Here is a 12,664-nt window from a genome sequence, read left to right as displayed (position 1 = left end):
ATCAAATCCCATAACCATTGGGTGGGTGACTCACAAACTGGAGAACAATTATACTACAAAAGTCCACCCACTGGAGTGAAGGTTCTGAGCCCCACATCAGGCTTCCCAACCTGGGGATACGGCAATGGGAGGAGGAATTTCCAGAGAATCCGACTTTGAAGGCTAGCGGGATTTGATTGCAGGACTTCAACAGGACTGGAGGAAACAGAGACTCCACTGTTGAAGGGCACACACAAAGAAGTGTGCACATCAGGACTCAGGGGAAAGGAGCAGTGACCCCACAGGAGACTGAACCAGACCCACCTGCTAGTGTTGGAGGGTCTCCTCCAGAGGTGGGGTGGGGGGATGTGGCTCACTGCAGGGACAAGGACAATGGCAGCAGAAGTTCTAGGAAGTACTCCTTGGTGTGAACCCTCCCAGAGTCCGCCATTAGCCCAACCAAAGAGCCTGCAGGCTCACGTGCTGAGTCACCTCAGGCCAAACAACCAACAGGGAGGGAACTCAGCCCCACCCATCAGCAGACAAGGGAATTAAAGTTTTTCTGAGCTCTGCCCATCAGAGCAACAACCAGCTCTACCCACAACCAGTCCCTCCCATCAGGAAGTTTGCACAAGCCTCTTAGAAAGCCTCATCCACCAGAGGACAGACAGCAGAAACAAGAAGAACTACAGTCCTGAAGCCTGTGGAACAAAAACCACATTCACAGAAAGACAGACAAAATGAAAAGGCAAAGGACTATGCACCAGTTGAAGGAACAAGATAAAACCCCAGAAAAACAACTAAACAAAGTGGAGATAGGCAACCTTCCAGAAAAAGAATTCAGAATAATGATAGTGAAGATGATCCAGAACCTCGGAAAAAGAATGGAGGCAAAGATAGAGAAGATACAAGAAATGTTTAACAAAGACTTAGAAGAATTAAACAACAAACACCTAGAAGAATTAAAGAACAAACAAACAGAGATGAACAATACAATAACTGAAATGAAAAATACACTAAAAGGAATCAATAGCAGAATAACTGAGGCAGAAGAACAGATAAGTGACCTGGACGACAGAATGGTGGAATTCACTGCCACGGAACAGAATAGAGAAAAAAGAATGAAAAGAAATAAAGACAGCCTAAGAGACCTCTGGGACAACATTAAATGCAACATTCACATTATAGGGGTCCCAGAAAGAGAAGACAGACAGAAAGGACCCAAAAAAATGCTTCAGGAGATTATAGTCGAAAACTTCCCTAACGTGGGAAAGGAAATAGTCACCCAAGTCCAGAAGCACAGAGTCCCAGGCAGGAAAAACGCAAGGAGAAACACACTGAGACACATAGTAATCAAACTGACAGAAATTAAAGACAAAGAAAAACTATTAAAAGCAACAAGGGAAAAAGGACAAATAACATACAAGGGAAGTCCCATAAGGTTAACAGCTGATTTCTCAGCAGGAACTCTACAAGCCAGAAGGGAGTGGCATGATATATTTAAAGTGATGAAAGGGAAGAATGTACAACCAAGATTAATCTACTTGGTAAGGATCACATTCAGATTCAATAAAGAAATCAAAAGCTTTACAGACAAGCAAAAGCTAAGAGAATTCAGCACCACCAATCCAGATCTACAACAAATGCTAAAGGAACTTCTCTAAGTGGGAGAAGAAAAAGACCTACAAAAACAAACCAAAAACAATTAAGAAAATGGTAATAGGAACATACATATCAATAATTACCTTAAATGTGAATGGATTAAATGCTCCAACCAAAAGACACAGGCTTGCTGAATAGATACAAAAACAAGGCCCATATACATGCTGTCTACAAGAAGCCCACTTCAGACCTAGGGACACATAAAGACTGAAAGTGAGGGGATGGAAAAAGATATTCCATGCAAATGGAAATCAAAAGAAAGCTGGAGAAACAATACTCATATCAGATAAAGTAGACTTTAAAATAAAGAATGTTACAAGAGACAAGAAAGGACACTACATAATGATCAAGGGATCAATCCAAGAAGAAAATATAACAATTATAAATAAATATGCACCAACATAGAAGCACCTCAATACATAAGGCAAATGCTAACAGCTATAAAAGAGGAAATTGACAATAACACAGTAATAGTGGGGGACTTTAACACCTCACTTACACCAATGGACAGATCATCCAGACAGAAAATTAATAAGGAAACACAAGCTTTAAATGACACAATAGACCAGAGAGATTTCATTGATATTTATAGGACATTCCATCCAAAAACAGCAGATTGCACTTTCTTCTCAAGTGCACACAGAACATTCTCCAGGAAAGATCACATCTTGGGTCACAAATCAAGCCTCGGTAAATTTAATAAAACTGAAATCATATCAAGCATCTTTTCTGACCACAACGCTATGAGATTAAAAATCAATTACAGGGAAAAAAACGTAAAAAACACAAACACATGGAGGCTAAACAATACACTGCTAAATAACCAAGAGATCACTGAAGAAATCAAAGAGGAAATCAAAAAATACCTAGAGATAAATGACAACGAAACACGATGATCCAAAACCTATGAGATGCAGCAAAAGCAGTTCTAAGAGGGAAGTTTATAGCAATACAATCCTACCTCAAGAAACAAGAAACATCTCAAATAAACTAACCTTACACCTAAAGGAACTAGAGAATGCAAAACAAACAAAACTCAAAGTTAGTAGAAGGAAAGAAATCATAAAGATCAGAGCAGAAATAAATGAAATAGAAACAAAGAAAACAATAGCACAGATCAATGAAACTAAAAGCTGGTTATGTGAGAAGATAAACAAAATTGATAAACCTTTAGCCAGACTCATCAAGAAAAAGAAGGAGAGGACTCAAATCAATAAAATTAGAAATGAAAAAGGAGAAGTTACAATGGACATCGCAGAAATACAAAGCATCCTAAGAGACTACTACAAGCAACTCTATGCCAATAAAATGGACGACCTGGAAGAAATGCTTAGAAAGGTATAACCTTCCAAGACTGAACCAGGAAGAAATAGAACATATGAACAGACCAAGTAATGAAATTGAAACTGTGATCTAAAATCTTCCAACAAACAAAAGCCCAGGACCAGATGGCTTCACAGGTGAATTCTATAAAGCATTTAGAGAAGAGCTAACACCCATCCTTCTCAAACTCTTCCAAAAAACTGCAGAGGAAGGAACACTCCCAAACTCATTCTACAAGGCCACTATCACCTTGATACCAAAACCAGACAAAGATACTACAAAAAAAGAAAATTACAGACCAATATCACTGATGAATATAGATGCAAAAATCCTCAACAAAATACTCTCAAACAGAATCCAACAACACATTAAAAGGATCATACACCATGATCAAGTGGGAATTATCCCAGGGATGCAAGGATTCTTCAATATACATAAATCAATCAATGTGATACACCATATTAGCAAATTGAAGAATAAAAACCATATGATCATCTCAATAGATGCAGAAAAAACTTCTGACAAAATTCATCACCCATTTATGATAAGAACTCCCCAGAAAGTGGGCATAGAGGGAACCTACCTCAACATAATAAAGGCCATATACAACAAACCCACAGCAAACATCATTCTTTTTTTTTTTTTAATTTTATTTTATATTATTTTTTTATACAGCAGGTTCTTATTCGTTATCTATTTTATACACATCAGTGTATACATGTCAATCCCAATCTCCCAGTTCATCCCCCCCCCAACTTTCCCCCCTTGGTGTCCATACGTTTGTTCTCTACATCTGTGTTTCTATTTCTGCCTTGCAAACCAGTTCATTTGTACCATTTTTCTAAATTACACATATATGTGTTAATATATGATATTTGTTTATCTCTTTCTGACTTACTTCACTCTGTATGACAGTCTCTAGGTCCATCCACGAATCTACAAAAGACCCGATTTCATTCCTTTTTATGGCTGAGTAATATTCCATTGTATATATGTACCACATCTTCTTTATCCATTCGTCTGTCGATGGACAGTTAGGTTGCTTCCATGATCTGGCTATTGTAAATAGTGCCGCAGTGAACATTGGGGTTCATGTGTCTTTTTGAATTATGGTTTTCTCTGAGTATATGCCCTGCAGTGGGATTGCTGGGTCATATGGTAATTCTATTTTTAGTTTTTTAAGGAATCTCCATACTGTTCTCCATAGTGGCTGTATCAATCTACATTCCCACCAACAATGCAAGAGACTTCCCTTTTCTCCACACCCTCTCCAGCATTTGTTGTTTGTAGATTTTCTGATGATGCCCATTCTAACTGCTGTGAGGTGATACCTCACTGTAGTTTTGATTTGCATTTCTCTAGTAATTAGTGATGTTGAGCAGCCTTTCATGTGCCTCTTGGCCATCTGTATGTCTTCTTTGGAAAAATGTCTATTTAGGTCTTCTGCCCATTTTTTGATTGGGTTGTTTGTTTTTTAATATTGAGCTGCATGAGCTATTTATATATTTTGGAGATTAATCCTTTGTCTTTTGATTCGTAGCAAACATCATTCTTAAGGGTGAAAAACTGAAAACATTTCCTCTAAGATCAGGGACAAGACAAGGATGTCCCTCTCGTCACTATTATTCAACATAGTTTTGGAAGTCCTAGCCACGGCAATCAGAGAACAAAAAGAAATCAAAGGAATACAAATTGGAAAAGAAGAAGTAAAACTGTCACTGTTTGCAGATGACATGGTACTATACATAGAGAATCCTAAAGATGCCACGAGAAAACTACTAGAGCTAATCAATGAATTTGGTAAAGTTGCAGGACACAGAATTAATGCACAGAAATCTCTTGCATTCCTATATGCTAACAACAAAGTATCAGAAAGAGAAAGTAAGGAAACAATACCATTCACCATTGCAACAAAAAGAATAAAATACTTAGGAATGAACCTACCTAAGGAAGTAAAATACCTGTACTCAGAAAACTATAAGATACTGAGGAAAGAAATCAAAGATGACACAAACAGAAGGAGAGATACACCGCGTTCTTGGATTGGAAGAATCAATATTGTGAAAATGACTATACTACCCAAAGCAATCTAAAGATTCAATGCAATCCCTATCAAATTAGCAATGGCATTTTTTTACATAACTAGAACAAAAAATCTTAAAATTTGTATGGCGACACAAAAGACCCTGAATAGACAAAGTGATCTTGAGGGAAAAAAACGGAGCTGGAGGAACCAGACTCCCTGTCTTCAGACTATACTACAAAGCTACAGTAATCAAGACAGTATGGTACTGGCACAAAAACAGAAATACAGATCAATGGAACAGGATAGAAAACCCAGAGATAAACCCAAATACCTCGTCAACTAATCTATGACAAAGAAGGCAAGGATATACAATGGAGAAAAGACAGTCTTTTAAATAAGTGGTGCTGGGAAAACTGGACAGCTACATGTGAAAGAATGAAATTATAACACTCCCTAACACCATACACAATAATAAACTCAAAATGGCTTAAAGACCTAAATGGAAGACCGGACACTATAAAACTCTTAGAGGAAAACATAGGAAGAACACTCTTTGACATAAATCACAGCAAAATCTTTTTTGACCCACCTCCTAGAGTAATGGAAATAAAAACAAAAATAAACAAATGGGACCTAATGAAACTTAAAAGCTTTTGCACAGCAAAGGAAACTATAAACAAGACAAAAAGACAACTCTCAGAATGGGAGAAAATATTTGCAAATGAATCAATGGACAAAAGATTAATCTCCAAACTATATAAACAGCTCATGCAGCTCAATATTAAAGAAACAAACAACCGAATCCAAAAATGGGCAGAAGACCTAAACAGACATTTCTCCAAAGAAGACATACAGATGGCCAAGAAACACATGAAAAGATGCTCAACATCATTAATTATTATAGAAATGCAAATCAAAACTACAATGAGGTATCACCTCACACCAGTTAGAATGCGCATCAACAAACAATCTACAAACAATAAATGCTGGAGAGGGTGTGGAGAAAAGGTAACCCTCTTGCACTGTTGGTGGGAATGTAAATTGATACAGCCACTATGGAGAATAGTATGCAGGTTCCTTAAAAAACTGAAAATAGAATTACCATATGACCCAGCAATCCCACTACTTGGCATATACTGACAGAAAACCATAATTTAAAAAGACACATGTACCCCAATGTTCATTGCAGCACTATTTACAATAGCCAGGTCATGGAAGCAACCTAAATGCCCATCGACAGACGAATGGATAAAGAAGATGTGGTACATATATACAATGGACAGTCAAATGGATAAAGAAGATGTGGTACATATATACAATGGAACATTACTCAGCCATAAAAAGGAATGAAACTGGGTCATTTGTAGAGATGTGGATGGACCTAGAGACTGTCATACAGAGTGAAGTAAGTCAGAAAGAGAAAAACAAATATTGAATATTAACATATATATGTGAAATCTAGAAAAATGGTACAGATGAACTGGTTTGCAAGGCAGAAATAGAGACACAAATGTAAAGAACAAACGTATGGACACCAAGGGGGGAAAGCTGAGGGGGCGTGGGGGGGGCGATGAATTGGGAGATTGGGATTGAAATACATACACTAATATGTATAAAATAGATAACTAATAAGAACCTGCTGTATAAAAAATAAATAAATAATATCAAATTTTAAAAAGATAACATATACTACTTATAATATAAATGAGGTTTTTTTTTTTTTTACCATCTCTGATTTTTTCTTTCCAGGTTATCGTTCAGGACTTTTATTTGTTTCCGATATACTTCCTTTGTTGCTCTAAAAACAAGAAAAATATATTGGATTTCGCATTTGTGGGAGCTGTTAAAATGTATAGTAGACTTTACGTATAATTCACATGCACAATAAGGCTACCATCTAATTGGGAGACAAAACAAACCTTGTGAAACAACTAAAGATTTTAGTGGCAGACTAATGGAAAGACAATTACAATTTTTGCAAGTGCAAACTGATTTTGCAAGTATTGAAGCCAAGGATAGGGAAGAACGGATTTTGGCGAGGCAGTTGAGGAAAGGTTATTAGAGGATAATGTTTAATAGAGGGAGGAACATGGATTGCCAGAATGGAGGTGCAATCTCACCAAGGAAAGGACATCATCATCTGCAAAGAAACAGAGGAAAGGAGCAGCAAGTCAGGACTCTTGTGACTAAGGCAAACTTGCTGCATACAGAGGACATGAAGGGAAATAACACCGTGACATAGGAAGGGTTAAGGTCAACAAATTGGTGAGGAACTCTGGGTTCTAGACTGAGTTCTGATTTGCTGCCATGTATAATTTAGAAAGCCAATAAAGATTCTTGAATTTGGGATAAGTGGTAATTAAGGATGGAAGATGTGCTTGTGAATCTGGGATGGAGGGGAATGTGAAGGCTGTAACAGAGGTATTAGACGCAGCTTATGTAAAACTCAGTGCCTGTCTATCCTTTCAGTCAAAGATTTGATGATCATGACTTTTCTGGACTGTAAAAGAGAGAGAGTCAATTATGAATCTCATTTTCTATAGTATATTAGAAACTGGCATAGAATTGTTGTTACCATTTATTAAAAAATAAATGTAGAGGAATGAAGATTAAAATTTTCAAAGGCAACAAACATACCGATGAAGCTCATTGAGTGTGATAAGTCCTTCTTCCATATTTTTGATGTCTACTTTTCTTTTTGATAGGAAGTTTTCTTTCTGAGCTATAAATGCCAGTTGTTTCTGATTTCTACCATGAAAAAACAGAGTAATCATATATTTAAGGTTGAAATAATCATTTTTAACTCCTTAGCGTAAGAAAATATGCAACCACAAACAAGAATTTAAAAAGTAGTTTGGAAAGTTCAGTTCATGAACTGTTTATCAAATAAATTAGTAAAAATAGAAACAAAATCTTCTTGCTAGTGGTGGCTAAATATAAATTTATGAAAATCTCTAAGCTATGAAAGGAACATTAACTGCAATAGTAACCATAAAACCACAAGAACAATTCCATAGTACTTTATCCTGCTGAGTGGGTGTGTCTCTTTTAATGAATTTATCAGTTCTGTGATGTTATTTTGTAAAAGGTGAAGGAATCAATCAGACCGACTTTGGATAGTGGTCTACCTCTTCCTCGTAGTGTGACCTTGAAAAGAGACTTCACCTGTGGATGAGCCTCAGTTTCCCCATCCGTAAAGTGGGGATCACAATACCTATCTCATTGGTTTTAAGGATTAACCGAGATGTAAAGTGCCAAAGCCAGTGGGTGGCACCCATGAGGCATTTTGTAAAGAGTGGTTATTTTTCGTCTCTAACTTACAGAGAGAATAATGGGAAGTTTACAATTTTGTTCAAATTTCTAGACATTGATAGGAATGTGCCTGTAACAGGAAGTACTTTATCTAAGTGTCTCATCTTCTTCAAAACTGCTATGGACTGAATTGTGTCCCCCCACAAATTCATATGTTGAAGCCCTAGGCCCCAGTGAGATAGTATTTGAAGATGGGGCCTTCAGGAGGTGATTAGATTTATATGAGGTCACGAGGATGAAGGCTTCATGGTGAGATTAGTGCCCTCATAAGCAGAGACACCAGACAGCTCTCTCTCTCTCTCTCTCTCTCTCTCTCTCCCTTTCCCCTCTGTGAGGACACAGCAAGAAGGTGGTTGGCCATCTGCAAGTCAGGAAGAGAGCTCTCACCAGAACCTGACCATGCTGGCACCCTGATCTCAGATGTCCAGCCTCCAGAACTATGAGAAATCAATTTCTGTTGTTTAAACCTCCCGGTCTATGGTAATTTGTTATGGTAGCCCAAGCTGAAGAAGACAAAAACCAACAACAGTAGTAAATGTTTTATTGTTACAATTATTTGCCATCAGCACATTTTGTGACTCAAACTGATAACTTAGTATGGATCTGAGGAAAGTTTTTGCCTGAAGAATACTATTAGTAGGCTATTCAATTGGATGAGACAAAATGATTGCAATAACTCTCTGCATCCTAAATGCTACAACAGTGACCATAAATTCAGCTTCACATAAGTGGGCCTGGACACCATAATTACACTTCCATGTGATTTAACTTTGAATGTAGTAATGTATTACTACTTACATAACTCATACTTGCAAGATGTTATTCTGTAATACTCATTAGGAAAACACTGGTGAAAGCCTACTACCTGCTAAGCAATGGACAAGATCCTGAAGATACAGTGGTGAGTAAGACAGAGCAACTGCTCTGATCTGTTCATAGTTCAGTGGGACAAAGGGATTTGTACCCAGTTGACAACAATGCAGTGACTGATAAAAAGGAATGACCTCAGAGGGATGTTCCAGAAGGATCATTGTGGTGAGAGGGAGGTGGATAAGTTAGGGGTGGTAAAACAGAAAGTGGGAAGAACTTATGAGAGGCAAGCCAAACCAAAGAAGCTAAAAGGGGTGAAAAGAGTGGAGTTGGAGAGGAGGATAGGATATATTTGAGAAATAGTTGGGAGGTGGAATTTATAAGCCTTGGTGCTTGAATGGAGTCCTAGTAAAAGATAGGGGTTTCCTTGAATAATTTCCCAGTCTCTGGGTTAGGGGATTGTGTCAATGACAAAACCTTTTTCTGAGAAAGGAAATGTAGGTACAAAGCCAGTTTCTGATGAAGGTAGATCTCATAGTTTCTCTAGGCAGTCTCATGGGGTAAAAGCATGATTATTCTTTCAAGAATCTGATTTAGAAGTAAAAATAATAGATTTGGAGTTTATGGATTTGATCTGACCAATATGAGGAAAGCATTATTCAGTATATATAGAGGCGCATTAGGAGTGTATTTACAATTGGGTAAAGAACATTTCATTGTTATCAATAGATTTTAAACTAGGATAAGCTTAAGTGGAGAAGCAACCCATAACTAAAGCATGTTGAGTCATGTATGGATTATGGATAGAAACATACTCAGAATAAATTTTCTGTTTCTGCATAAAAACTTTATCCTCCTCATTTAAGACAATCTTATATTGTCTCGTAACAGTATGCAGTTTCTCTCGTAGATCTTTGTTCTTGAAATGACATTTGTGTAGCTTTTCAGCCATCTAGAAAAAAAAGGAATTGAAGTAGAGGATTTGTTTCACGGCTCTTTTGGTGGGCAACTCTCTAGAGCACTGGGTATACTACTTAACATACAATGACTATGCCTTAAATGTTGAGTGATCTAATTCTATATCAAATATGTAATTGTACATTCTGGGGCCTCTTCTATAAATTATGACAAATGTGTAGAAAGTTAGTAAACACTGATGCCATAAAGTAAAGTAATAAACCATAGTAAAGTAGTAAACCATAAAGTAATAATTGATATTGAAATAAGAATTGGGATTAATAAACTAGGATCATTCAACAAGATCTGTATGTCCTTTTCCCAGAAGATAAACTACACCAGGGAAAAGAAAATGTAACATCCATAGGAACTCTTGATCAAAACCTCTTTGACTGGATATCATGCTTAACTTTTGTTAAATATTTCTATTCAAGGACAAAAGATAGTACCCATTAGTGTTCGGAATGAGGTAAGAACTTTGTGCTTGGATGTCTCTACTGAATTGCTTCAAATGAGGTAAGAAAGTTAGGTTAGGTAGGAATGGTGGGCTAAGAATCACTAAAATAGATGGATGAAAAGAGTTCTTAAAAGTGTTGCAGAGGGGCTTCCCTGGCGCAGTGGTTAACAATCCGCCTGCCAATGCAGGGGACATGGGTTTGAGCCCTGGTCTGGGAAGATCCCACACGCCGCAGAACAACTAAGCCCTTGCGCCACAACTACTGAGCCTGCACTCTAGAGCCTGCGAGCCACAACTACTGAGCCCACCTGCCACAACTACTGAAGCCCATGTGCCTAGAGCCCGTGCTCCGCAACAAGAGAAGCCACTGCAATGAGAAGCCCGCACACCACAACAAAGAGTAGCCTCCGCTCACCACAACTAGAGAAAGTCCGTGCATAGCAACAAAGACCCAATGTAGCCAAAAATAAATAAATAAGATAAATAAATTTATTTAAAAAAAAAGTGTTGCAGAACTAACAAGATAATGAGGAACTAGTAAGCCTAATTCTACAAGAAAGCAAGAATCCAGACTGGTAAACCTAGCACTGAAAACTCCTTTTACTCTGAGGACATTTACTGATATAGAAGAAGCCACTTGGAATCTGAGATTTGGTTCTTTTACATGACAAGGGGGACAAAAGTCAACACTTAGAGCTCATCCAGGTGTTACGCCTGATAAACCTCCTGCCACATTAGTCTGGGATTCCAAAAAGCTTCACTCTCTGAAGAAGAGTGAATTAGAAGCTAACAAGCCATGGTCCAGCCTGACTTAGATCACCAGGGAACCTAAAGGTGGATTAAGGAGGTTTGGGACTGTTAACATCCCAGGTATCTGACAGAAGTGAATGAAATCTGTTCCTGAGAAATACACTGTCATCCTAGACCCCAAATTGTTTCTACAAACACGTTTTTTGAAGTACAATGTCCAGTGTACAGTTTTCCAGCAGAAGGTAACAAGACAGCATGAACAAAAATTGGCAGAAACAATAGATGACAGAACCAGTCCTACAAAAATACCTGGTAAAACAACAACAACAACAAAAACCTGGTATTGGAAATAGACACTGAAATATAAAAATACTGTATTTATTATGATCAAAGAATACTAGTCATGCTTGAAAAATATGGCAAGGAATTGGAAACAATAAAGAGCAACAAAGCAGATTTGAAAATTACCAGTTGAAAAATACAATAACCAAAATTAAGAATTGAAATAAGACCATTCTGCCCAGAATGCAGCAGGGATAGACAAAAAGTAGAAAATAGAGAAGAGTGAGTAAGATACAGACAGGATATTTTATTAGCACACATAATTGTGTTCATATAATTGGAGTCTCAGAAAAAGAGGAAAAAGCATGGGACAAAAGAAATATGTGAACAGATAATGGCTAAGAATTTTGCAGAACTTACAAAATACAGCAACTCACAGATTTAAGATGCCCAATAAATCCCAAGCAGGATAAATAAAAAGAAAAACTTGGACATGTCATAGTGAAATTGAATAACTAGGTCAAAGGGAACAAAAAAGACCTAAGATAAATGAAAGACATGCTGTGTTCATGGATTGGAAACTTCAATATTGTTAAAACACAGAATCCTCCCCAAATTGATCTATAGATTTAATTCAACCCCAATCAAAATCCAAACAGGCTTTTGGGCAGGACTTAACAGACTGAAATTCAAAGGGCCAAGAATAATGGAAGCAATCTTGTAGAAGAACAAAGTTGAAGGATTTTTACTACTAACTATAAAGGCTTATTTTAAAGCTACTAATTAAGAGTGTATGGTTTTAATGTGAGAAGAGATTAAGTTCAAATGAATAAAATAGATGCTACAGATTCACACACATATTTATGACATATTTATGATCCACAGTTGATTTATGACAAAAATGCCACTGAAATATAGTGGAGGAAAGTACTATCTTTTCATTTAACAGTGCTAGTTAATTGGACATCTTATGTCAAAGTATGAATCTGGACTACCATTTCACAGAACACACACACACACACACATTCCAGACGCTTGCAGTCCTTAACGTGAAAAAGCAAACACTAAAGCTTCTACAAGATCATGTAGGAGAATATCCTCAAGAC

General features: G+C 37.3%; 1 protein-coding gene across 1 annotated transcript in view; it reads right to left on the bottom strand.

Annotated features, from left to right (window-relative positions):
* Positions 1-12,664, bottom strand: part of CCDC175 (coiled-coil domain containing 175) — an 84,343-nt gene that overhangs the window by 28,972 nt on the left and 42,707 nt on the right. Inside the window, exons 10-12 of the mRNA XM_082386764.1 lie at positions 9,928-10,064; positions 7,628-7,738; positions 6,717-6,788 (exon numbers count right to left, since the gene is read on the bottom strand). Coding sequence (XP_082242890.1) covers positions 6,717-6,788; positions 7,628-7,738; positions 9,928-10,064 — 320 coding nt within the window. The remainder of the gene's footprint in view (positions 1-6,716; positions 6,789-7,627; positions 7,739-9,927; positions 10,065-12,664) is intronic.

Source organism: Balaenoptera borealis, assembly GCF_965194805.1.
Source record: "Balaenoptera borealis genome assembly, chromosome: 3".
In the NCBI taxonomy this organism is placed as follows: domain Eukaryota; kingdom Metazoa; phylum Chordata; class Mammalia; order Artiodactyla; family Balaenopteridae; genus Balaenoptera; species Balaenoptera borealis.
The sequence above is the reverse complement of the archived record's forward strand: the minus strand, read 5'-3'. Positions and strand labels throughout refer to the sequence as shown.